This window comes from Odocoileus virginianus, chromosome 20 (genome assembly GCF_023699985.2).
Source record: "Odocoileus virginianus isolate 20LAN1187 ecotype Illinois chromosome 20, Ovbor_1.2, whole genome shotgun sequence".
Taxonomy (NCBI): Eukaryota; Metazoa; Chordata; class Mammalia; order Artiodactyla; family Cervidae; genus Odocoileus; species Odocoileus virginianus.
This window is the reverse complement of record NC_069693.1, coordinates 49,861,612-49,888,721: the sequence shown is the minus strand read 5'-3', so window position 1 is coordinate 49,888,721 and position 27,110 is coordinate 49,861,612. Positions and strand designations below refer to the sequence as shown.

The following is a 27,110-nucleotide window of genomic DNA, read 5'->3' as shown; positions in this document are numbered from 1 at the left end:
ATTTGGGAGGTCTAGGATGGGCAAAGAGATGCTCCCTTTCTTTTATTGTTTGTTTGCTTGTTTTTCCTGTTTGTTGTTTCTTTTATTGTTTGTTTGTTTTATTGTTTCCTTGTTTGTTTTCCAAACTGTGCTGCACACTTCGCAGGATCTTAGTTCTCCAACCAGGGATTGTACCCAGGGCCCTAGGCAGTGAAAGCTAGGTATACTAACCACTGAACAGCCAGGGAATTCCCGTTCCTAGGCTTTTTAATTTCTTTTGTTGATTTTGCCACATAGCATGTGGCTGTCTCCTATTCTTCATCTTTGTGACTGCTTCGAGGCCACACTCATCGCCAGAGGCCCAAGACAACTGCCAGCCATCTGGACGTGTTAAGACACAGACCCGTCCTGGGGCCTTCCTGGGGACAACGTGGCTGTACTCGAGTTGCTGGGCTATTGCGTGGAATAGATACAGAGGTGAGGGATCTGAAAGCACTTAGAAGGTGGTTGACTCTAGGGCATGCCACGTGCATAGTATGAGCCAGGCCCTGTGATGGGGGGGTGTAAAGGTAAGTGAATCCGCAGATGATAGTTGAATGTAAGTCAGAAACATGGGGTTTCCTAACCTGGTAGGAGCAGAGGGCCTTCCATTCTTTCCATTTAATTCATAGCACCCTCTTTGGCTGCTTGCTTGGTGGTTGGCTTGAGCCCTCTCTGCTCTCTTCAGAGCTCCCTCTGTCCATCTCTCTTTCTCAGCTGCTGACGTCGTCCCGTTTCCAGTTCACGGGAGATCCCACTGGAGGAGGGAGCAGAGCCGTCCTCAAGAGCAGCCCCTCATCCAGCCCCTGTCAAAACCCTTAAACATGCTTCCACCGGCCCAGTAAATTATCCTTCCAGAAACGCAGCCTAAGAAAGTAGACATCAGTCAGCACAGGTGTATAAAAACAATTCCCAGAGGTCACTGACCTGACTAGTTTCAATTCTAGGCTTGGTTAACAAAGCATCTTAATTGCAGAACTCTCTGGGATCTCTATTTGCCTCCATCTGGCCAACCCCCCACCTTCTTCCTGCCTGTGGGAAACATGGATGTTTTTTGCCTTTGTCCCACCTCTGTTCTGTCTCGTGATGAGTCACACCCCAGGCCCCTCATCCATGTGACTTCCTGAGATAATAATGTAGGTTCCCACAAACCCGAGAAGAATGTCTTACCTTTTTGGGCAAAAACTGACCTAAGACAAAAACTAATTGCCCTCAGTTCTAAGACTAAACAGAACCTCTGCACAATCTGTATTTTTTAATCTACAAGGTTATGGGCTAAAGTGTGTCATCTACATCCATTCAGTATTTCATTAAGAGGCAAATAGAATATATTTGAGGTGGCCTGGAGATTTTGCTAGCTGCACCTGTGTCATCCATGCCAGTCAGCACAACCAAATTTTTTTGTACCTCTTTCCCACCTGAAAACTTGGAGGCTGATTTGTAAAATGAAATTGCGTAGTCTGCCTAAAAGCTTTCTGTGGGTTTAATACCTATTTCTGGAGAAAGTTTAATGACACTTCTAGGTTTCGAAGTCAGCAGGAAACCTACAGTGAGGACTGTTGTATTTTCCCCAGTATCAAGCATAGGGCTCACATGTAATAAGAAACTCAATACTATTTGTAGAATGAGTAAAATTTCATGGCAACAGGTAATTGCTGGCCTATAAAAGTTCTCTTCCTTATGTTTCTACTATTGAGTAAAAATGATTTTTGTATGTGTAACAGGCCAGACTCATTTCAAATGGAAATATTAATCTACAATTGCTCTTGTACATGAAGCACCAAGTTCAAGGCAGAAATAGCAAAGCCGGTTAACCATATTTTTCATACCTGCACGATTTACCTAAATAGAGATTGCCCAAGGGAGTTCCATCAGCAGTCTGAAAACTTTCTCCTAAGATTTAAAAATATATATTTTATGGTCAAGATGCTGCAGGATCCTCCCAGGACTAATTCATATCTGGCCAAGAAAAATTGCATTTTCCCATTTACATTCCAAAGTCTGAACTTTTATTTTATAAATGAATTTTCCCTCCAATTCAGAAACCACTGGCTGCATTACAAATTTTAATGCTACTATTATAGGACCATAATTTAAAAAACCCAGGGTTCTCCAAGGGCCCCAGCAGCATGCCATCTCTCCACTTTATTAAAATGAATGAACAGATGTACAATTTATTTCTACCAAGCTATCATCTAAATTCATAAGCTATTTCTCATGTGTCTGAAATCCACATTGGTTTCCCATTTTCTTTGCCTTAGAAAAAAAATTACACTCCCTCGTTTATCACTCTGGGGACATAAACGCGAAGTCTACTCTCCACTTCATTCACTTTAGACTAATATCCTCAGCACAATTTAAATCCCATCTCTTCAAGGCTATTCAATGCGAGTGAGGCAGTGGAACAACCCAGCCTCCAAATGGAAAACTCCTTGGCCATCTAGGTGCAAGACTGACAAGCTGAGTCATGTGAGCCGAAGGAGAGGGCTTTGCAACACACCTTGACTCCGCTGAGACAGACTGGTCTACTAGTCTATGACAGTGTCAGTAACCGAAATGTATTTTAGCTTCTCTCTTCATAGAACCCTCAGATTACCCTTATTTCCCGTGCGCTGACTATTGTCTGACTGACCGGAGAGGCAATCACAGCTGCATCGCTTGTTAATGGATGTTTTGCCGAGATCTGAAGACCCACATGTTGATCTCAGATGTCCTTTAGAGCCCTGTGCAGCCGTTTTTCTGGCTGTGTGAGCTTAGATGTATTACTTAACCTCTCTGAGATCTGATTCATTTAGCAATAAAATGGAGATAAGTGTACCCACCTTGTAATAAGGATTAAATGGCACAGAGCATTTCAAAGTCGAGGCCAACAATAGACGGCGAGCACAGTGGCAGGCATGTGGCTCGATAAAGGGGCCATTGTGAGGATGATAGCATCCCAGAGACATATCCTTGCCCCCGTAACAGTTGGGTCGAAGTTACAGAGTGTCCCTTCACCCGCTATCCCCAGTCTTGAATTTGCTGGCGTGGTTCAAGGGAAAAGGAAGGGAGGCATTTTGTAGCCAGCAAATGCAATCAATGAGTGTAGGCTGGAAAGGATACAGAATGAAGCCCTCAGGTTATCTGACAGAAGTCTGCTCCCCGAAGAATTCTATTTATGAGATTCTGCCATAACTGGGCAGTAAAACTAGCCTGAGTTTGTAGGTTGGCATGGAAATCTGCCCTGCATCCATAAATGCATCTCAGGTTTAGGGCTTTAATAAGATTCTGAGTGTCTCTTTTTTCTTTCCATGGCCCTGATGCCTGGAGAAAAACATCCTATTAACTTCATTTGCTGGAGCTCTATGACCATCCTGTAATTTCACCCATGGCTTGTCTTTTTCCCAAGTAACATTCTGACAGGGGGCGGGGATGTGGGGAGGCTGGTTCTCCTGGTGTCTAGACGACTGGCATAAAAATGATGAAGTTCTTTCATTTAGCAGAGACACAGCTTCACGTGGACAATGTCAACAGGGCAAGCTCCCCAAAGAGCAGTAACAGAGGGTGGGAAAGAGGAAAGTGACACCAGGAGGAGCCGTGGCAGTGGCATTTGTCAGCATCCACATGATAAAGTATTGTTGTGGGGGCCAGCTCCTGGCAGAGCTCTATCTGTGTGCTATGTGTAGCCCCCTCATAAAAGCAGCCGTGTTGCCTGCCATCAGTGAGTTTGTATGGCCCCAGACAATTCCTTCATCTTCACTTGACCAAACCATGTGTCAAGGTCATGGACTCTAGACAACCCCCCACAAGAAGATTTAAAGGTATCATTCTCCAACGGGACAGAGTAATAAGATAAACTGGTCCTTATGTCGAGTCTGCTTTGGGATTTTGAAATTCCAGCAGGGAAGCAAATGCCACAATCAGCAATGTAGTCAAGACTATAGGATGTTTAATGACCCGATTCTGTCTCAGAAGATGGAAACCAAGGAGGAGACCAGGTGGGGGAGGGGCTTCCTCTGCCAGGTTCCCAGCTGGCCCTCTGTTCACACTGTTGGTTTGACTAAAAGGGCTGCTTTCATTACTCCCAAATCCCAGTTTCATTCTGGGTCCTTTTATTCACAAGGCAGGGTGGAGTGATGTGCAGAGATTGGTCACCTGCGGGGATCAGTGGACTAAGCTTCAGTTCCATCTCCATCCTTCGCCAGACCTTGGATATTTCATAAGCTCCTTAATTCTTTTGACCTCAGTCTCCTCACCTATAAAATGGAGGTGTTGATGACAGTGGCCAGCAGCTTCTGCACAGGACAGGTTCAGGAGGTTAAATAAAGCGCAAAGTTACAGCTGGTCCATTGAGGAACTGACATCCAGTCAAGCAGATTAGAAATTATCCTCAAGGTAAGCCACGGATGGTAACATTTTGTCACCTTTGAACCCATATTACTGAGCCTAAGAGAAATCCCATCACTCTTATGTGAATAAAGCCTACATCAGAATTAATTTTATTGCTTAAGAATCCCAGAATTGTCCCATTGTGTATGTTCGTTCAAGGAGTTGAAAAACATCCTCTCTCCTTACTCAATGTGGAAAAGTATATCCAAGAATGATTGCCTTGAACATGCTAATGTGCCATCTTCTGACAACCCTCACTGTCTGCTGGGCTTCTCAGGTGGCACCAGTGGTAAAGAAACCGCCTGCCAATGCAGGAGACATAAGAGACGGGTTGGATCCCTGGGTTGAGAAGATCCCCTGGAGGAGGGCGTGGCAACCCACTCCAGTATTCTTGCCTGGAGATTCCCATGGATAGAGGAGCCTGGAGGAGGGCTACAGTCCATCGGGTCACAAAGAGTCAGACATGGCTGAAGCAACTTAGCAGAAGCAACTTAGCACACACACATGTTAAATGCATGTTAGTTTTATAAGAAACTGCCAAGCTACTTTCCAGAAGGACTGTACTATTCTCCATTCCCACTGGTGATGTCTGAGAAATCTAGTTCCTCCACGTCCTCACCAAAATTTGGTGTTATCATTATTTTTAATTTTAACCTTTCTGATAGGTGTTAGCCATATTTCATTATGACTATAATTTGCATTTCCCTATATGACTAATGGTATTAGGCATCCTTCCATGTACTTATTTGTCATCTTTATTCTCTTTGGTAAAACATCTGATCATGTCTTTTGCCCACTTTCTAACTGGATTGTCTTCTTCCTGTTGAATTTTGAGAGTTGCTTTCATGGTTCATATATAAGTTCTTTATTAGAGATGGGGATTGCAAATAATTTCAGTCTGTGGTTTATCTCTTTATCCTCTTAGTACAGTCTTTCACTGAGCAAGTGCTTTTAACTTTTATAAAGTCCAATTTATCATTCTTTTTTATTTAGATTTTTTATTTAGATTTAGATTAGTATTTTTGCTGTCAACTCTAAGAATTCGTTGTCTGGCAATGGGTCCTCACTTAGCCTGATACCTTCCAAGTCCATCCATGTTGTTGCAAATGGCATTGTTTCATTTTTTTATGTTTGAGTAGTGTTCCATTGCACAAATATACTATATGTTCTTTATCCATTCATCTGTTGATGGCCACTCAGGTTGCTTCCATATCTTCCCTGCTAGTGCTCAGTCATGTCCAACTCTTTGTGATCCTTTGGACTGTAGCCCACCAGGCTCCTCTGCCTGGGTTTTCCAGGCAAGAATACTGAAGTGGGTTGCCATTCCGTCCTCCAAGGGATCTTCCAAACCCAAGGATCAAACTCTCTCCTGTGTCTCCTGCATTGCAGGCAGATTCTTTACCCACTGAGCCATTAAGGAAGCCCCTTGGCTATTATAAATGGTGCTGCTATGGACATTGGGGCGCATAGATCTTTTTGAATGTGTCTTCTTCTAAAAGGTTTATTTAAGTCCATGTTCATTTTGAGTTAGTTTTTACATATGGTAGGAGGCTGCTGTTGAGGCCCTTCCTTTACCTTTGGATGTGCAATTACTCCAGCCCCATTTTATGGGCATATGTGAGGGGCGCTCTGTTTCTGGGTTCTCTATTCTGTTCCATGGATCTGTGTGGCTTTCCTGCCACCAGTACTGCCCTGTCTTCATTACCGTAGCTACATAGTGAAGCTTAGCAAAGAATAGTTATTTTTCTTTTTCTAAAGTATTTTAGAAAACAACTTAATTTTAAATATACTTTGATTTTGTAGCATTTTATCCCTTCCAAATTCTTTTCTGATTAAAACAAATTCATTTTTTCCGTTGTTTTTGAAGAACATTAAAACGTCATATGAGCATGAAAAAAAAGTACATGAAGTTGCCAGTCTCTCAACTCTCCTTCAGGTTGACCTCTGCTAACACGTTGGTTAAACTTCTCCAGGTGTCTTTTCCCTTTGCATCTATCAAACCCAATTTTCTATATACAAAGATGGGGTCATATTATTCTTACTATGTTGCAATTTTATCAGGATTTGTAGCTTTGTCCTTATCTGCAAAATTAGAGAAACAGTTATTCCCTTGTTCCCTTGGGCTACGGTGAGGATCAAATGACATAATGCATGTAGGGAGTTTTAGCCCAATGCCCGCACAGAGTAAACACTTGGTGAACAAAGGCTGTCATTGCCGATATTTTTGTTATTTTTACTATTTCTCTTTTGGCCTTTGCTACCTGCTTTGAATGGTCCTGGTCTCTCTTAGTACAAGAAAAAGGCAGAGAAAAACACCATCATATTTAGTCATTCAAGACAGTTGACAGAAGCCTTCAGGAGAATGGGTTCCTCCATCTCCCATCTAAGGTTCCTTCCAGCTGAAATGAATGGTTTACTTCCATGAGTGGTCATTTCGAGCATGTCAGCAGCATCCCAGAGTTCCCACAGCCTTTACGTGTGATTGAGCCCTCGTGATCATATCCTTCATCCTCTACACAGCCACCCACTGCCCACAAACTCTACCCGACCCCTCCTCCGAGTGGGAGCCCCGAAGGAAGATGCTCCACCCCCAGAGACTGCTTGCTAAACTTCCATATGGCTTGTCTCTTCTTCATGCCTTTAACCTGGGGAGGGGGCTCTGGCCAGACAAGGAGGAGAGTCCACCAGGTCAGCCCCGCCCTCCCAGCCCCTCACACATGCCAACATGGGGAGCTCCACCCGTGTCCTCAGCTCTGGCAATCTCCACCCTCAAAGATGTTGTAATCTCCTCTTCATCTCAGCTCTGCCCCACACGTGCCCCTTGAATGTCCCACTTCCTCCTGATTCCATTAACCTAACACATTTTATTTCTTCTAAGTAACCCCAAGGTGTTTGCACCATCCGAAACAACAGATTTCCCTTCTGATCAATAATGCCAAGCAATTAGCTACCTTATCGTTTTAACAGCTCTGTATCGTGATCTGTTTCATTGGCATCTCATAATTTAACCAGTCCCCTATGGGTGGCATTTTGATGGTCCCTGGTTTTTCCTTTTATAAATATCACAGAATTAAAAATGCTTGAATGTCTATCTTCATGGGAACATGTGAAAGATTTGCAGGATAAACTCTCAGAAGTGAAATGCCAGGTCCAAATTTTAAATTGCAGTTCATAGTCCTTTTTCTAATATGATCAAAATACTTTTAAATTACCTTCACGTTTTCCATCTCCTGATCTATGCTGGTTTGTGCACTCATGTAGCTGGCCTGCCCTGCTGTGAATGGGCTCCAACGGACGAGGTTCATAGTCCAGGGATGCACCTGATGTGTGAGCACAGAACAGGGACAGAATTCCAGACCCAGGAAAGGGCTCCTGTTTGTAGCAGGGACCTCAGTAAAGTGAGATTGTGTGGGTCAACAGCCCAGCACATGACATTTAGTTTTTACTATTACCATGCCCCTAATCAACATTAGTGCTGTTAGTCTGCAGAGCGTGGATTTCTTCAGAAAATAGGCATTTTGCACCCGACAATTTGAGTTTGCTCAATTCGGCCAAATCCCCATCCTGCAGCCTGTGCCATCAACTCTGGGGCCATGAAACCCTCTCTGGTGGCCCCTCCTCCGGCTGCTTCTTACACCAGAAGGAGGCAGTGCCTACCTGTCACCTTTACCTGCTAATGAGCCCTGGAACTCACTGCCCTCAGGCGTCATGTGTTTTTTCTTTTCCTCCAGGGAGGTCTGTACCACACTGCTGTGAATTCAGGCCTCTTCTCTACTTTGCGGCTTAAATTATACTAACCTTCCACCTGTTCCCTGACTGTAGAAGGAACAAGGTTGCACGCAGCTGACAGAAGCAGCTCACCATTGTAATTTGTTCCTGAAGCTGTCTTCTTCTTGCACTTGTGTTACTATAGCAACAACGCTAGATGTGGACTTGCTTGGGAATTACTCCCTTCCTGCAAAAGGTATGCATGTGTGTGCATGTGCATACGTGTGTGCATATGTTTGGGGGTGTGTGTTGCGTCGACTTATGAACCTCCTTGAAACCTAATGGTCCAGGGACTCCATTAAGTTCCATTCAAAAGTTGCTCTTGTTGACAGAGAAGACAAATTGATGAATTTTTCCATGTTCAAGGGTATCTAGAACGTGTGTCCACAGGAATAGCCCCTCCTCAACAATCACAAGGTGATATGTGAAGAATAAGTGTTGTTGAGAGTGGAGGCCATTAGCAGAGTGCTGTTTAGGGAGGAGACTGGGGAGGTTCTCCAGCCAAAAGGAAGAGATTCCGTTTAAGTGTCCCCTTGGCTGGTCAGCCACACCTGGGCCCAGAAAGTCACCAGCTACCATGCCTCTTATGGTCCCTTGCCATGGGCAGGCCTTCTGAGATGCTCCATAAACAGAAACTTCACATTAGGTAACTGGAAGCCAAAGACCACAAATTTTTATTCGTTCCCTGGTTCACAAACTCTTCTTAAATATTTGTAAAGGCAACAGAAAGATAAGTTCATGAGAACCAAATCCACCCCTTGGAAAGACCTGCGTGGGGTTAATGAAACACGACTCACCATCCAGACGTTTAACTTATACACATCTGCCTGTGTGTTCTCAAAGTCACGTGTGGATTCTTCATACAAGGTGGCCCAAGAGGAGAACAGCCTCCCAGGGCCGCGAGAGTCTTCCATGCGGATGCTGTTGGAGACTTTTAAGAATCATCTGGGCTTCCCCGGTGGCTAAATGGTAAAGAACCCACCTGCCAATGCAGGAGATGCAGGAGAGAGGGGTTTGATCCCTGGGTCAGGAAGATCCCCTGGAGAAGGAAATGGCAAATCACTCCAGTATTCCTGCCTGGAAATCCCATGGGCAGCGGAGCCTAGTGGGCTACAGTCCACAGGGTTGCAAAGAGTCAGACACGACTGAACAACTGAGCGCGCACACATGCAAGGATCGTTTCGATCATATCCGATTGTGTCTAAAGCACTGATTTTAGAAACTGTTGTAAAAAGACTGCGCTTCATGGTGGTTATCATAGAGGTGATGCCCAGGGCCCAGAACACACCAGCATCTACGCTGAGGGCGGCGGTTGGCCAGTGGGCACCTTCACCCCTCCTCCCAGGGGTCCAGGCTGAGCCACGGAATCCTCAGTTCCTCCCTCTGCCGTTGCTCCAGGTGCTTAGACTGGAGGCTTCAGCCACTGGGTTCTATTGACACGGAGATCTCTGTCCTCAGCTTCCACCGGCACCAGCCCTTGGAAGGTGGGAATCCTGGAAAGCAGATTGCCCAAATTTTCTTATTTGAGAAAAAGCAAAAGCAAGCCCTTCAGCCACCCCCACCTCTCTCTCTCCCCCTCTGTCTCTTTCTCCTGCCTTATTGCTGTGTTATTTATTCCTGTCTTCCTTGTCTCCCCTTCTCTCTCCCTCTCGGTCATCTCCCTTTCTCTGACTCTTCGTTGCGCGTGCAGCAGTGCATTTCCCTGCCTTCTTTCCCAGCTCACTGCCCCCGCCAGCTCCCTCTTTCCGGCAGCGCCTCTTTATTTCTGTGTGTCTCTCCATCTCCGCTGTCTCCTCTCTCCTCCTCAGCTCCTCTCGTCTCCTGCGTGGTCTCCCGTGCTGCCTGGCAATTCCTCCTGTCCCACCCTGTCACTTTGCTGTTGCTGTTCAGTCACTACTCTCTGCGACCCCACGGACTGTAGCCCGCCCGGCTCCTCTGTCCGTGGGATTCTCCAGGCAAGAACACTGGAGTGGGTTGCCATTCCCTTCTCCAGGGGATCTTCCTGACCGCAGCTCCTGCATTGGCAGGTGGATTCTTTACCGCTGAGCCACCAGGGAAGCCGCCCTGTCGCTAAGGAGGGAAAAATCAAGCTGGAAGACCTCACCCTTTATGTCAAGGCCCTCAGCGCTGAGGAGCCGCTGTTTCCCACACTCACATGCAGAGGGCTCCGCGCGGCCCTCCCTCGCCGGGCCTTTCCTCCTGCAGGTGCAGGCGGGACAGCCGCAGGCTGCAGCAGGACCCTGCCTTGCCTCTTACGTGTGAGTTTCATGAAACGCCTCCTTGGCAGCTATTCCACAGGCCTGACGAGGGTTCTGAACAGCATGTTTTCTCATGTAGTTACACCTCAACAACACTGACTGTATTGTTCCTGGATTGAAAATACATGTGCAGACCTTATTTATTTATTTATTGCAGTCCTTATTTCTGTGCTCCCCAACCCTCCCAGCAACTTCCAATGGGTTTAGCACTTTCACTGCACTCGGGAAGGTGAGGAAATGCAGGCCCCTCTTGTGAAGGGAGTGAGCACAGTGGAGAGGAGGGAGGCTTTTGCGTCCCTGTGCATGTTTTGTTGTTCTGCTTTTTAATTGGAGCGCCTCGGACATGTTTATATACTTGAGAGGCAGGCATGTTGGCAGGTAGGGAAGTAGGACAGGAGTTAAAGGTGGAAAGGGGGATGGGATGTGGGGGAGAAGTTCACCTTGAACAGCATGGAGACAGCCCCCTCTAGCCTCTCGGTTCCAGGCTGGGATGCTAGACGTGGAAGGCGCTTGTGTTTTGATCTTTCTGTCCTTCAGGGTCAGGCAGCAAAGACCAAGCTGCCAAGGGTAGGCTGAAAGTTCAAGAGAAGAGGTCACAGATGTGGTGTAGCAGTGAATCATCTGAAATCTGACTCTGAAGGTCTGTCCTGGGGCCCCAAATCCTACATTTCTAACTGCCTCACAAGTGATGCCAACCATGGGCTAGGGACCACACCTCAAGTAGCAAGGGTCTGGAGAACAGGGAGGGGAAAATGGACCACAGCTGGTAATTCTTTGCTGCCAAATAAGCTTGAGTCTGAACACAGTTCCAATGGGTCCAAATGGAAAAAAAAATCCCTCTTTTCTGGTTTTCTGAGGCCCATCGAGAAAGCCCCATGAGTGACAGGGCTGCCGCCACTCCCTGGAGGTCCCTGATCTCTGCTGCACCTGAGTCCACTTGATGCTCACAGACACAAATGTGTTTATGGAAAAGCAAGAGGCAGGCAAGTGTCAGGAAGACGGAAATGCAAGAAAAACCACCTTTCTTATTTTATAAAAGGGATTATCAGTGGCTAATTCAAAAATTGTGGAGTAATGAAAACTACATCAATAATTTTCATAATAATTATAGTCTTTAGTTTTACCCTTGAATGTTTTTCTGGCAAAGTCTGATTCAACTACTCTGGAAAACATTATTATGCTATTTCAGTGTTTTCCCATGAGACTTGAGTCTAAGACCAACTTGCTGATAAACCTTGCCCTGGGGGATCTGTGGGCTGCCACTTACAGGCTGATACTTGTTAGGGAGCCCCTGACCTGGTTTAGTAAGATCAGTGATTCTCAGCCACGGAGGACTGTATACACACACACACACATATACACACACGCACGCACACTGTGCTCAGACACCCAGCAATGTCTGCACACATTTCTGATTGCTAAGACTTGGGATCCTGGCATCCCATGGGTAGAGGCCAGGGGTGACACTCAGCATCACGTACAAGGCACCCTCCCCAACCAATGATTATCCAGCCCAAAATGTCACTAGCACTAAGCCTGAGAAACCCCTCACTAGATTAAAAATACAGTTAGGAGCTAAAATGTTCTGCTGGTCAGGACACCCCTGATGATATGTGATACCAACTCTAAGTAGTTTATATAACAAGGGAAAGTTATATTGTCACAAATATTAATTTAGTGAGACTAGGCTCCTGTAAAAATGACAACAAAAAACCCAGAAGAGCAAAGTTTATTTCTCCAGTCACATTCCTTATAGTGATGTAAACAAACGTCAATTCTTTATTCTTTCTGTCTGTGTTCATTATCACAGTGTGCCTCTATTGCTTACTATGTGTCAGGCATTCATCTCAACATTTATAAATATTCTTGCTTAGTCATCGTCATCCTATAATGATAGGTACTATTATTTTTTCTCATTGTGCCAATGAGAAAATCAAGATACAGAGAAGTTAAGTAACTTGACCAAGGTCACACAACCGATAGGTGGTAGAGCTTCATGGGGGTGTTAAACATGAGTAACTTTCCGTCATACAGACCTCAGCCACCTCTCTCCCCACAGACTCCAGTGTGGCTCCACCCAAGATCAGAACCCAGAAGGGACAGAGAATGATTTTCCTAATCCTCCCTTTCTCACTGGGTCTGATTCCCAAAGGAACAATTCTCATCCATCTCTTCTCCCTGTGGGACTCGGATGTTCTCAGATGCTCCACAAGCCACCTCTGGGAAGAAATACGCAGAGATGCCAATGGGAATTACAAGTGGGCCCCTGGGGTCTATTTGAAACAGGAATCAATGGTGCAGACACAGATAATGGATTTAGAGCAGTTTCCTCTGACTACGACATTTGGGATTTAAATAAAAATTAGAAGCTATAAGTCAATTCCATGTGTGAATTTGTACAAATCCCTTGTAATGAAAGCAGAAGGTTTCTCTTGTCCTTATTTGTACTGGGGCATTAGCATCAGGATTCTAACCAAGTGTGTCCGTTCTCCTACCGCTCAGGAGATTAAAGATGTACTTCCTCTAGTTAGAAGCAGCTGCAAGGGGCACGCACAAAGCAGGGCTTGTTCTCTGTGAACTCCAGGGCGCCCAGCTCATCTCTACATTAAGCTGAGCAACACTGCATGCAAATAGGTAAAGGAGGCTGCTTTAGTGGGTTAGTCCAAGGAGACATGGCTCCCAAAGGTCTTCCTCCTTCTCAGCCCCTCCTGTGTTCCAAGAGGGAAGCTTCCATCCCCAAATTGCCTCTCCTCACATGGACAAGGGGGCAGTGAGCTCTGAGAAGACAGCGAACAGTACACAGCCCCACATGTTTAGAAGGTACAGACCAAGGACTCTATGCATACTGATAAATGACATAAATCCCCACTGCCTTACTCACAGAGTCACCATGTGACCCAGCAATTCCGCTCCTAGGCATCTGCCCAAGAGAATGAAAACATATGTCCACATAAAAACATGTCCATGAATGTTCAGAGCAACATTTCACAACAGTCAAGAAGTGGAAACAGCCCACATGTTGATCAGCGGAAGAATGGATAGATAAAACGTGGTCCATCCGGCAGTGGAATATTATGCAACCATAAAAAAGAGCAAAGCGCTGACACAGGTTACAACATGGATGAACCTTGAACACACTGTGCTAATTGAAAGAAGCCAGACAGAGAAACCACGTATTACGTGATTCCATCTCTATAAAAATGCCAGAAGAGTAAATCCATAGAGACAGAAGGTAGATTAGTGGTTGTCAGGGACTGGGGTGGGGAGAGGAGTGGAATGAGTGCTTAATGGATACAGGATTTCTGTTTGGGATGATGAAAACCATAACCTCCAGGAGAAAGCCCTGTGATTTTCATTGGCAAATGAATTCTGTTGGTCTATAAGCAACCCTGATAGGCTCCTAGAGCAGAGACTGTAAGAAATCTCAAGGATGACCCCTGCCACCCAGTGGCATCCTTTGGCCCTCCCAATATCTGCTAGGACCTACACACATTGAAACGGATCCCTAAGATTGGTTTAAAACTTGATCCTAACACTAGGAGGCAGCCTTAGGAGTCATTTCAAGCAGCTGTTCTCACCCTCCTTCATCAGAATCATATTGAGAAAGTTTTTAGACATGCAAATACCTAGCCCAACCCAGGGGAAATCTCTGAATGTGGGTGGGATCCCAGATACTAAGCAGATTTCAAGTGTTTCTGATGTGTAGCCAGTGTTATGAACTCCTGCTCTCCTGATACGCTACTTCTCAGATAACCAAACAGGGACCCAGAAGTCATACAATTTACCCGTGAATTACAGGTGGATCAGAATTTATGCATTTTATTGAACTTTCCCTTCCTGTAAACTTATGCAATTGCATAAACCAAATTCTAAAGTCCTTAGAGTAGATCATGCTATTGTTATAAAGAAAAAAAGAGTCATTCTTCACTCAGATTCAAATGTTTATGGTTGAACATGTATCCCTGCAGAAAATCTCTTTGCTTCTCAAAATTAAATTATTTTCAATCATCCCATTAAATGAACATATGTATTTGGCCTTTTTTTTTTTTTTTTTAAGATGAGAAGCTCAACTGAAGGAGAGATGTTAATGTCAGATGAAATAAAGTTTCCACGCAGGGCATTTGGAGAAAAAACAATGCAGGCATATTTGTTCCTTGGTTTTTGTTTTTCTCTCACCATCAAATGTAATATTTATTTCATCAGTTCCCTAAGGCAGTGCTTTTCAAATTTCTTTTCAGCTGCAAAAATTTTTCCAAGCAAAATCTTAGACAAGAGCTCTAATATACAAAACAGATAAAATACGGTGAACAGATTCCTTGGGCAGTTTCTGTCTTTCTTGTTTAGAGGAAAACACTTGATCCATTGGTGGGACTCCTGCACCATCTCTCTGTGTTCTGAGGAACATGGTTTGAGAACCCTGCCCAACAGCACTGTTTTTCTGCCAGTCTTCAGTGACTCTTGCCTTTTCCTTTTGTTCTGAGGAGAAAAAGCATGTTTTAGTACTTGAGTTACTTCTTCCTAAAAACTCACTTTTTTAGCTGCATCGTGGGTCTGTAATTGGCAGATTTGAGAAACTTCAGTAGGTGAGGTCGTGTGGAGGAAGTGTGCAAACCAAACTTGCTGGGCTGTTGGGCACCTAGGGAGCCAGAACCTGGCCAGGCATCTTCCTCAGAAGTCGGGTACTCAGCACCCCCTCTGTGTCAGCAGCAGCCCTGAAGATGGCTTTCTCCGCCAAGAAAATGAACCAACACAAAAGAGGGTGCCCTGAAGGGGCGGGAAGACACTTTCTGCCAGAGCACGCAGTAAATATTGTTTCCCCCTCCTGCCTGTTGGCTCATCCCCCTGCATCTGGGGGACACTTGGACTCTCCTCTCTTTGGAACAGCACCCTGGACACAGCCCTCCTGAGAGGCACACAGTTCTCCTCCCAGCCCAGGGCTCCCCAGGGCTGGTGGGCCACACGCACTGAAAGATGTGTGCATCTGCTCTCCCAGACCAAGAACCACATTGCCTTGCAGGCCAGGAACCACGGAGAGTCCTCTCCACTCAGATCATGTTTCTTTTTCGTTGAGCTGCTATTCGTTATTATCATGGAACTCTTTCCATGTTCAGTTTTTCCATTTCCTCACATATTTAGTCAAGGTAGCTTGAAACATTTAACTGAGAAAATGCTTGTGGGAACTCCTAAGAAGTGCATCACTAACTGCCCTTTACCACGGCTACACGACACTCTCTCCACCCACGATAGAGACAGCGTGCAAGTACTTTTAGTGAAGCAAAAGAAATCCCAGTAATTGTCAGTATAAGAAATTAATGTTAGTTGGATCAAGGAAAGACTTTGATTCTGTTTTCTTAAAGAGAGTTTTTAACTGTTGGCAATAAACACTGAAATGTTTACAGATTCCGTGACATGTCTGGGATTTGCTCCAAATAAGACAGGAATGGGGAGCAGAGGACGTGTGGACGAGGCACATTGGGAGTGTGAGCTGAAAGGACTTAGTAGGTACAGTTATCTTGAGGGCTGGCAGATGAGCAGGTGGTCCTCAGTCAAGCAATTCAGAGTCCCTTGTGGGTCTCTCTTGCTAATCACTTCCTGGACATAAAGTCTTCTTAAAATACTGAATAAACTTTGTGTAGAACTCTACACATTAAATTTTTATTTAAATATTATCTATGTTATATTGTGTGCATGTTATATATACATATGTTGTATGCACATTATGTATACATTTACCTTTTATACTTTTACATTATATGTATTTTAAATATTTTACATTATATTACATATATATTTGATCAGTCCTGGGTGTTCATTGGAAGGACTGACATTGAAGTTGAAACTCCAGTACTTTGGCCACCTCATGCGCAGAGCTGACTCATTTGAAAATACCCTGATGCTGGGAAAGATTGAGGGCAGGAGGAGAAGGGGACGACAAAGGAGGAGATGGTTGGATGGCATCACCCACTGAATGGACATGGGTTTAGGTGGACTCCGGGAGTTGGTGATGGACAGGGAGGCCTGGCATGCTGCGGTTCATGTGGTTGCAAAGAGTCGGACATGACTGAGCAAATGAACTGAACTGAACTGAACTGATATATATAAGGTACATATAAACATTATCTGTGAACTGAATTAAAATAGCTTCCCATGTTTTCTTCTAAAACGTTTATTGTTTTACCTTTCACAGTTTCTATTTGGCATGAGGTAGGGATCAAGATCCATTGTTTTTCCACCTGGCTATCCAGTGGCCCCAGCACCGTTTATTAACATGACCACTAGCTGGAAACTAAATCATGTCCAAACACAGATGCATCCATAATTGGCCACAGGTGCAATCTGGGATGTATGACAGTGGAGAAATGGTAGAAATCTAACTGTTTGGATATGCCATGGGTGAGCAGCATGTGTAAAGAAAGGGGGTGACCAGGAGAGAATGTGTCAGTCTCCTGAGCTATAAGCCCCTGAGGGGAGAGAGAATGGTGTCCCTCTCATTGACTGCTGTCCATCCTGTGCCTGGCAGACTCCCTGACATTCAGTAGACATTTAATGACTACTTATTTAAGCAAGGTCTTGCATCTTTCTGTCCCAAGATGAATCCTAATTACAGATAGAAGGAAACCTGATATCCGGTGCAGCTGTCCCTTCTAAATGTGGGTGCAACAAGTTAACATCATTTGCTTTGGTGCTAAACAGCAGGACAAGGATAAGCAAATGTGTGAGGGTCAGGTATATAAGACTGAAAAGCAAAAAGTTTCTTCCACACCCATCCAGGGAAATAAGAGATCTACACAAAACAACCACTTTGGAAGGCAGACTGTGATAAGAAGAGAAAGAGTCACAGGACTTTGAGCCTTATTCTCCAGTTCACTAGTAAGAATTTGATATGAGACAGAATGAAATTGATCATCATCACCACTGCTAACAAATATCGATTCCTTACTCTATGCCAGGCACTGTGCCAAGATCCTTAAACATATGATCTTATTTACAGCAATTGTGGTTTCTACCCATTAGGTTATCAGCCAGATATTAGATTTTTTCCAACAAGCTGCATCCTTTATGTAAATACAGACTCATAAAAGAGTTCCCAAGCTCAGTTTCTAATGATGTCTCCATCACCCTTTTATCCTCACAAATAGAAACTTAGGTGTGTAAAACTTTCTAGGACCTTATCTTTTAATTTTCTCAAAGCCAGGGCCCAGCCAACTATATCCCGTCCTTTCAAGTTCAGCATCAGTTCTCCATGAAACTGCAGGGTTGGCAGCTCATGAACCTGGACTCCAGCAATCAAGCAAGCAGGCCTGCTGGTGTCCTGTCCCTTAAAGTCATGAGCTGTCACTTCTCCCCACATGTGGCATTCTCGTCTGCTGACCAGCATTTCCATCTTCTGGTTAACCTTAACAAGAAACTCTTTGCCCTATGAGGAAGAACATACATTCTCAGTGTAAATTAAAATGCAAGTCCCTCGTCCCCTGGTGATGAATGACCTTTGTGGCAAGTCTAGGTGGTCTCTTCCTAAGTGTCCATCACAGAACTCACCTCACCATATCACAGAAAAGAAAATGAAATAACTCAGCTCTGAATTGCAAGACAGAGCTCATGAAACTCAGTATGTCCCAAGCCAGTCTCCCACACTGTGTGAAAACATGTTTCACATCTCGTACTTGATTTACAGCACAATTTAACAGAAAGTAACTTTATCTATTTTTTCCAATTAAACGAAGTAATGTTATAATCAATAATTCCTCCTGCTCTGGTATGGTAAATTAATGTCTTTCTATTGTTTTTAAATCACAAAGTGAGCATTGCTCTAGAAATATAAAATGGTACTCTTTCGTTTTAATCTATTTAATTTTCCATTCTGAATTACATAATGGGGTTAAAACATTGAATAGAATTAATAGAATGAGTATTTAATTAAGCAGTAATGAGTTTCTAAATGGATGCTTAAGGAAACTGGCTTTATAGTTTATGCAAGAATCAGATAATGGTCTTAATAGAGACTATAATAATTGTATTGAATGTTTTCTATATTTAAAGATTTTTCTTTCTGAGTTCTCTCAGGAGTTGATTTAAACATATTCCAGTTCCTTGATTAGACCTCACTTTGCTCTCAAGGTAAACTCTAAACGCCTTTCCCTGGCCCACAAGGCTCTGCATCATCTGACTGTCTCCTCCTCCATAGTCCAAGAGCAGAGGGTTCTCTCCAGCCACACACACCTCCCCTCTGCCCCGTGCTCCCTCCACCACCGGCCTCTGCACCTGCCCTTCCAGATCCAGGAAGACTCTCACCTTTCACCTCACTAACTTCTCGTCTTCCTTCAGTTCTCAGGGAATCCTTCTCTAACGACCCTCGGTGGGCTGGGGCAGGCAATGGGGATCTTGCGTGGGTGTGAGTAACAACTGGTGGAAAGCAGACGTTACTGCAGTCCAGATCTGGATGTGACCTGCAGCTCCCGCGGTGACTTTGGACCACGCTGTTCCTTCCTCCTCTGAGCCCGCTTCTTCCTCTGCAACCTGCAGGGTCAGATAGCACATGTGCCGCCATGTTCTGCTCCCAGGCACAGAGCAGACAGCAGTAGTCGATCACAGCACTCCTTCCTGCTGTCCCCAGATGCGCTGCCGGCCGCTCAACACGGCACCCAGGCAGCCTCGCAGTACACAGGGTGAATTCTCACGTCCTCACCTCAGTCATTCTTGGCCTTGAACTGTCTTGCTTCTCCACCCAAACTGCATATTATCAATAGAATTATCTGTGCAGGTCAAGAAAATACTGAATCCCAGGCTTGCCCCAGACCAACTAAATTGGAATAGGGTTAGTTAAAAAAGAAAAAAAAGTGTTTTTAAAAAGCCCTCAAGGAGACTCTAACAGGACTATGAACCACCAGTCTGATTTCAAGCTCTGGAATTTCATAATTTTTCTGAGAATGCAGGGAAGATAGAAGTCAACACTAACTTAAACAAGACTCAGAGGAATCCGGTCAAAATCATTGTCTCCTGGAGCTATTTCTGTGTGACAGCACCCTCCATATCCCCTTCACTCCAGCTCTTCTCCATCCGGTGTGTGTGTTCTAAGAATTTCCCAGCACTGCTTGTAGGGAAGGGAGACAACCTACCCAGGTTCACCGAGGTGTGAGAGATGAATGAGTTCCCATCCCCAGCCTGTCTCCCCCAAGGCATCAAGATTACGGCTTTTGATTAATGATTTGCAAGTCAATTAATCAGCCACCGCTTTCGGGACTTCATTTCTCAAATTACTTCTCTTTGAACATCAGGGCCTTCTGACATTGTCTTACTGTCTTTAGGTTCTCTTTCCTACTAATTGAAATTCTAGGATATTTCTTCTTCTTCTTGTCAGCTTATTGGTATTACTTGCTTATAAAATATTTGCAAACGGATTACTATTCACCTGTAGTGTATCGGAGGTAAGCACAAAAACAATACTTTATGCTTCCAGCTCAAAGGAATGTGCTAATAATGATGGCGTGTGAAACGCAGTCTATGGGAAAGCTGATTTTTCATTTATTGATTTATTTTTTCACCATACCTACTTGCAACAAACATTTGAGATGTATTACAATAAAAACATAGTTACAACAAAGCTCCAAACAATTGATTTATGTGTTTCCTTAGAAAATGCTTTTCTAAAGTCCTGCTAGGTTGGGCCAGGGGTGGGAAGGATGAAGCTGGCTCCCTTCATTAGGGAAGATGGTACAGTCATGCTCCGGAGTCAAACTCTAGGGCTTCAATGCCAGCCCTTCCGCGTATGAGCAAGAGCGCTCTGTTATCTGGTCACCTGTCCTCAGGGTGGTTGGGGCTGTACCAGGGGAGAGGCGGCCGTGCAGTCATTTCTGTGCAACTTACCATGAGACCTTAAGCTCTGAGGGTTAGCACAAGGCCCTTAGCATGGCCTTAGAGGTCCCACTAGGCCAGCTGTTGGCCGGATGGTGTCCTCCGAGGGAGAGCATGAGCAGCCTTCTCCCCAAGGCCTTCCCTGGCTTTGGCTGGCGGTGAGCTGGGGGTCCCGGGGGACAGGCTGGGGGCCGTGTTCTGCAGGGCTCCAGAGCCCTCGCCACAGCCACCCACTGGCCAGGCCCAGGCTTTGAGGCATCGGGAACCTCTTTCCCATCCCTTTCTCCAGTACCTAATGGCAGCAGCCATCTGTCTGCGTGGGTCCCCAGGACCCGCCCCTCCCCCCACTGTATTTGGGCGGCCTGAGGACCCTGAGGGCTAGCTGGGTCCTGGGCTCCTGGCTGCCCCCGTGATGACAGCCAGGCAGGGTCTGAGGACCAGGCCCTGAGGGAGACGCCAACTGAGATCTGCCTCTTCAGCTAGGCCTGGGTGCTGGTGGGAGGACCTGTGCTTGGTGCTGGATGAAGGTATGGGGGGTAACTGTTCCTCAGAGGGATCCCCTCCTCTAACCCAGGCCCCAGACCTCAAGGGGTGAAAGTTGAGCCTTCATACCTTGCCCTTACTTGTCAGAACAGAGAATAACATTTGTTTTGGTGGAGGTTTACAGGAACACCTGACCTCAAGAGCAAAGGATCTGACAGCAAGACATTTGCCACAACTACCCATGCCCCTCCTGCACCTTTCCTAGAAAAGGGTTTTGCTGACAGCTTTCCAGGAGTTTGCAGTTTTTTAAGGCATGAGCCACCCGTCTCCTTGCAGGGCCCTCAATAAACGTGTCTCTGCTCCAGCCTCTGACATTTTGATGTTGTTTGGCCTCACTGTGCATTGGACACACAGACTCACATTCAGTAACAGAGCTGCAAGAACAAATACATAAAGGCTCAAACTCAATCCAAGTCCAGGTCTCACTCAACAGCAGTTCAGGACAGGCTTCCGTCCACCTCCTCATGGTGCCTCAGGGACCCTAGCACCATCCCTTCTTTGGCTCCACCTTCCTCTTGAGCCTTGTGGTCATCTGCATCCAGGTGGGGAGAAGGAAGGGAGCCCAGAGAAGGCACAGCTCTTCTCCCAACCCTCACCTCCAGTGAGTCCAGGCCAGCCCTGGCCAATATCCTCTGATGAGCATTCAGCCTCATGGCCCCGCGTAAGGCTGCCAGAACCCAATGCCTGTCATCTACTGGCAGAGCACCACATCATGGTCTTGCTGTTTTGCTTTATTGTTTAAAGAGATGCTAGGGGTAACGTGCCCCATACCAAGCATGTCCTAAGAGCGCCATCGATGGTCTTCGCTGTGTCGTTGTTGTTGTTCCCAAAACAGTGACAGTTATGGTCTGCTTTGTCTGTTTACAGTTTCAAGCCACAGTTGAGGAAGGAGCCGTGGGAGTTATTGTCAACTTGACAGTTGAGGACAAGGACGACCCCACCACGGGTGCATGGAGGGCCGCCTACACCATCATCAATGGGAACCCGGGGCAGAGCTTCGAGATCCATACCAACCCGGAGACCAACGAGGGGATGCTCTCCGTCGTCAAAGTAAGGGTGCCTCCAGTGCTCCTTCTTCCTTGCCTGAGCACCCAGGGCCCCCAGCTGAGGATAAATCAGCCCCAGTCTCCCCCTCCCAGAACTAAAGTAGAGAAAGTCTCCTGCTTGAGGGAATGCTTTTACCCTCACAGCCTTAAAACTAGCCTGTTCCACGTGCGTGGAACCTTAAAACACATTCTCCAGACATTTGATAGTTAGTTATCAAACATATGCAAAAATGGGACCTGTGAAGGTTTTCTAAGGATCCATACTCAAATTGTGGATTATCACATTTCCTCTCAGTCTTTCTTAGCAGAGTCTGGATTACTCTCTTAAACACAGCAGATAGTTACACACACGGGCTGATCCTCAGTGTGAAACTGCCTGTGAGCACGTGGCCCTGCACGCTGACCGCTCTCTGCTGCAGGGAGTCCAAGAAGGAAGTGGGACCACAGTGGAAAGGGAGGGCTTAGCAAAGTGGGAGGGAGGGGTGGCAGCAGACCATGAGTGGCTGGTGGTCCCCCTGTCCTGGAGGAAGGGGTCTGGGAGGTTCTGGGAGAGCTGCGGCCAGACCAGGACATCTGTGGAATACAGCCTCTTTTCTGCGGGCTGAAGCAGTTTGCCTGGGAAGCAGGCAGCAGCTGTATTTATGGCAGCCATGTGAGTAGGCAAAGCAGGAATGCTGCTACCTACCCCCAGTGTGCCCTCAGCTGAGATGCTAACTGTTCTCTGTGCCTGTTTCCTCGTCTGTGAAACGGGGGTGCCGGGACCACCCACCTCTCCAGGCTGTTGTGGAAAGTCGCCAGCTCACACGTGATGGGCACTTGGTGCCTGTGTGTGTTTCCAGTGGCTGTGACAGCGACCACCGATATGGAGACTCAAAGTCCGAAATCAGGTTCATGGGGCTGCAGGTGGTGTAGCTGGCTCCTGCTGGAGGCTCCAGGGGCAGCCGGGGAAGTGGAATTGATGTGTCCTCACCCTTTCCAGCTTCTGGAGCTTGCCTGCATTCCTTGGCTCGTGGCCCCTTCCAGCATCTTCAGAGCAGTACCCCAGCATCTTCCTCTCTGACTCTGAGCCCACAGATGTGGCTTCCATCACCACATTTGCTCCTTCCTTTGACTTTCCTGCTTCCCTCTTTCAAGGATCCCTATGGTTCCATTGAGCCCACCTGAGTAATCCAGGATTCTGTCCCCAGTTAAGGTCTGTAGTTTAATCACATCTGTAAAGTCCCTTTTGCCATGTAAGTTAACAGTCGCATGTTCCAAGGATTAGAACATGGACATATTAGGGGTGGGCTATATAGCCAGGCTATATAAACATTTGCATCAGCAAAGTTACATAATGCTGCTGGGAGTAGGACCCAGAACCACTAAGAATGTCAGATTTTAGAGATGCTTCCCACTTTGTTGGGAGGACAAGGGCTCTGGGTTTCTCTCAAGCCTGCCCTTTTCAGAACTTCGTCCAAACTGAACCCTAATCATCTGTCTGCAAAGAGCAGCTCTGCGAGTTCCCAACTCCTCTTCCCTCGTCAGGACTCCCAGGAGATCCTGACACTGCCCTCCTACGCTCAGCGCTATAGTTTCAAAGTCGTGAAAACCGTAAAATAACACAGCCTCTGGCTGTTGTCTGCATCTCATCCAGTGTCCATAAAAGGTGGCAGGCAGTTTTCCAGACCTGCAGCAGTAAGACAAAACTTGGGTAAATAGACATCCCCACATAAACCCTACAGGAGCACAGTTCTCCCAGCCTGTGTTTGCTGTGGCTTGAGGAAAATAAAATACAAGCAAAGCTGGACTGGAGCATAGTGTCCTCCAGTCCCCCTCCGACCCACCATGCTGTGAGTCTGAAGTGTCAGCATCTACACAAGTCACTGGAACACTAGCCAAAATGCAGAGTCCTTCATGGGCTTGCATATTTGGGGCTCCACTGGGGAAGGACCGAGATCTGTTATCAGAAAGGAGGATGTAGTGGTAAATTATCCTTGTGTTCCAGGGAGCGAACCACAGTATAGCTCCTGGGTACCAACAGCTTTTTATCTGTTAGGGCTTAACACCCCAATACTGACCCTGTTGGGAGGAGTTCTAGGTGGGGGCCGGAGGGGCAGTCCTATTACTACCAGGAAGTATTTCCAGGTCAGCACTTTGTGTGTGTGTGTGTGCGTGCATGTATGTGCCCATGCATGTGTCCACACATGTGCATCTGTGCCCTTTCAGAGGTGTGGGGTGGGCTGCATGCATGTTAGCTGTAATTATTATGGAAGTTAATGTAACTCTGCCTAAAGCTCCTCCTACTCATCCTCTCTGATTCCACCTTCTACCTCCTGCGCCCACAGAGCTCTTTCGGTCCTCACCCCCCACCTCACGTTCCCAGATCCCTTACAACCTGCACTGCCATCCCCTTCCTTCTGGTTGAGTGTGAATCACCTCCCTGCACTCACTTTAGTCTCGTCCTCCCATCAGGAATATCCATTACATCTTGGGTCTTCTGAGTTAGCTACTCATTTTCCCAGTAAACACTGAAATAAAAATTGTGTCTTTGTCTCACCTAAATGTCTCCCCACACACACTCCCATCAACAGGAAATGTCACCCTCACTGCAGCTCATGGTTTGGAAGGAAAGTGGCAGAGTGGATGTGGTCTGTGGCATTTTATGGTGGGCAGGGCACCACATTAATAATGTCTACAGTGGGTCTCTAATGTCCTCTGATGTTAGTCTACCCAGCAGCTGAGGGGGTAGTCACCAGCAGCCCTTTTGCACGATCACCTGGAAAGGGCCTCAGCAGGGCTGCTTGTTGGTGGAATAGCTGCCCTGTGTGGGACTGTCCCAGGCATGGCCGTGTATCTGGCATTGCTTCCCCCTGCCCAGAAAATGGCAATAAAGCCACTGAGTCATGGGGACAAGTGTCATGCCTGCATGACACTCTACTAGAATAACATGCACCCACTGAAGCCCGCAGGCATGCTGGAGTTTGGGGTCACAGGCTACAAGTGGAAAGGCTTTTAATGTCAGCATCATCAGGGAATTTAGGGACCCAGATCTCTGAGACTCATGTAATCGCTTTGGTTATTTCTCAATCTAAAACCCTCAACAACTCCCAAGTTAGATACTTAACTCAGTATCTGTATGCTTCATACTCTTTTTATGAAAGAGGGCCCCAAGTTGCATAAAACTTCTTACTCCACAGAACCTGGATCCATCCCTGAGTGTCCACACGGCCTGAGGGCTGTCAGAGGGCCTCTGTGCAAAAGCTCCCACCCTTTGTGGCAGACCCATGTGCTGAGCCCCCCTCTCTGCCTTCCAGCCTCTGGACTATGAGATTTCTGCCTTTCACACCCTGCTGATCAAAGTGGAAAACGAGGACCCACTGGTGCCCGACGTCTCCTACGGCCCCAGCTCCACGGCCACTGTCCACATCACTGTCCTGGACGTCAACGAGAGCCCAGTTTTCTACCCGGACCCCATGATGGTGACCAAGCAGGAGAACATCTCCGTGGGCAGCGTGCTGCTGACAGTGAATGCCACGGACCCCGACTCCTTGCAGCGTCAGACCATCAGGTGGGTGAGGTCTCTGCTGCCAGAGGCGGGAGGCGGGCGGAGTGGCTCTTCCTTCTGGGTTACCATTGACCTACACTGCTTAACGACCTGGCTGAGCAGGAAGTTTGTGTCGTGATGAAGAGCTGGCGGCCAGTGGCACGGGGACCAGGCCGACTACACAGGGAGGTCGGCCCTGTACCTGGTTCCTGGTTGCAGAGCAGCCTGGGAGGAGAGGGGCTCCAGGGCTGTGTTCCCACAGGTTCCCAGGGCTCTGCCGGGGCCAAGCACAGTGTGGAAGGAGCTGCCCCCCAGGGCCCCTCGCATCTCAGACCCTTAACCAACTCCATGTACAGTTAAGGGTATTAGGAATTCAGAGAGGGTCAGTAACTTGCTCAAGGCTGCCCAGCTTAGTAGCGGAAGAATCAGGATGGAAACATTGCAGTTCAATATGCAAAATCGGTGCTCTCGGCTAAGTGCTCTGAATTCTGAACTGTTAAGGGGAAGGAGTAGATGTTACCTGGTACTTAGAAATGGACCATTGGGGTTGAGTTAGCTCAGTCGGTAAAGAATATGCCTGCATGTGTTCCCCATCCTGGCTGATTCATGTCAATGTATGGCAAAAACCGCTATAATGTTATAAAGTAATTAGCCTCCAACTAATAAAAATAAATGAAAAAAAAAAAAAAAAAAAGAATATGCCTGCAATGCAGGAGACTCAGGTTCGATTCCTGTGTCGGGAAGGTCGTCTGGAGAAGGAAATGGCAACCCACTCCAGGATTCTTGCCTGGAGAATCCCATGGACAGAGGAGCCTGGAGGGCTACAGTCCATGGGGTCGCAAGAGTTGGACACGACTTAGCAACTAAACCACCACCACTGGGGTTGAGTTTTCCACTGATGATTGGCAAGCCAAAAAAAAAAAGGTTCAAATTTTTAGTCTTCATTCCTTAAGCTCTGTCCAGTACTTCAAAAGAAGGGATTTTCATAATGAGATTTAATTAAATGAGCATTATCTGCGGTGCATCTCGTGCTGGTGGAGACGAGATGCCCTCCCTGGTGCGATGTTTCACAGCAGACACATTGGCATGCAGGTCCAAATGTGTGCTTGTCTCTGCGAAAGGAAGTTATTAATCTTCCTCCTCCAGAACAGAATCTTCTCATAGGAGGTACTGATAACCACGTATTAGACACACTTCAAATAAACATGTGTCTTATTTTCCTGATTTGAAACAGCTGGAAACATGCCACCATCTCCATGTTGGCCACAGGACCGTGGAGCAGGCTGGCAGAAGTTATTTTCCAACCCAAACAGGGTTTATTTTTATGACAAAACTTGCTGAAATTGCAAATGAACTATATACAAGCACAGAATAATGCCAAATCCTGTAATAATGTGAATCAGAAATAGCCATTCTTTTTTTTTCCTCTTCTCCTTTTATTTCCCCTTTCTCTGCATAGTATTTGACAAAGGAAATACAAAATTTAAACATCAAAGAGAAAGATCAGGAAATCTGTAACTTAACAGACTGTAAGGTAGTTATGCAAATTTAGGATGTCTCTAGAGGGGCTTAACTGTCAGTTTGCACTTCTACAACAGGAGGTAGAAGAGGTGACTCCAGGGTGGGTAGGAAATGCACAGAAATGGGGTTGATGTTGCTAAGCCTAGGATACTGCCTTTGCTGGGTAACACAGGATTCTGGCAGGCATGGAGATGTTACTGTGATGAGGAGGGG

The 27,110-nt window shown here is 46.3% G+C and overlaps 1 protein-coding gene across 4 annotated transcripts in view; it reads left to right on the top strand.

Moving 5' to 3' along the window:
- The window catches only part of CDH13 (cadherin 13), a 980,082-nt gene that overhangs the window by 867,035 nt on the left and 85,937 nt on the right, over nt 1-27,110 (top strand). For all 4 annotated transcript variants that reach the window (XM_070451475.1, XM_070451474.1, XM_020883418.2 and 1 more), the window contains 2 exons: nt 21,675-21,857; nt 25,147-25,400. In XM_070451475.1, coding sequence (XP_070307576.1) covers nt 21,675-21,857; nt 25,147-25,400 — 437 coding nt within the window. The remainder of the gene's footprint in view (nt 1-21,674; nt 21,858-25,146; nt 25,401-27,110) is intronic.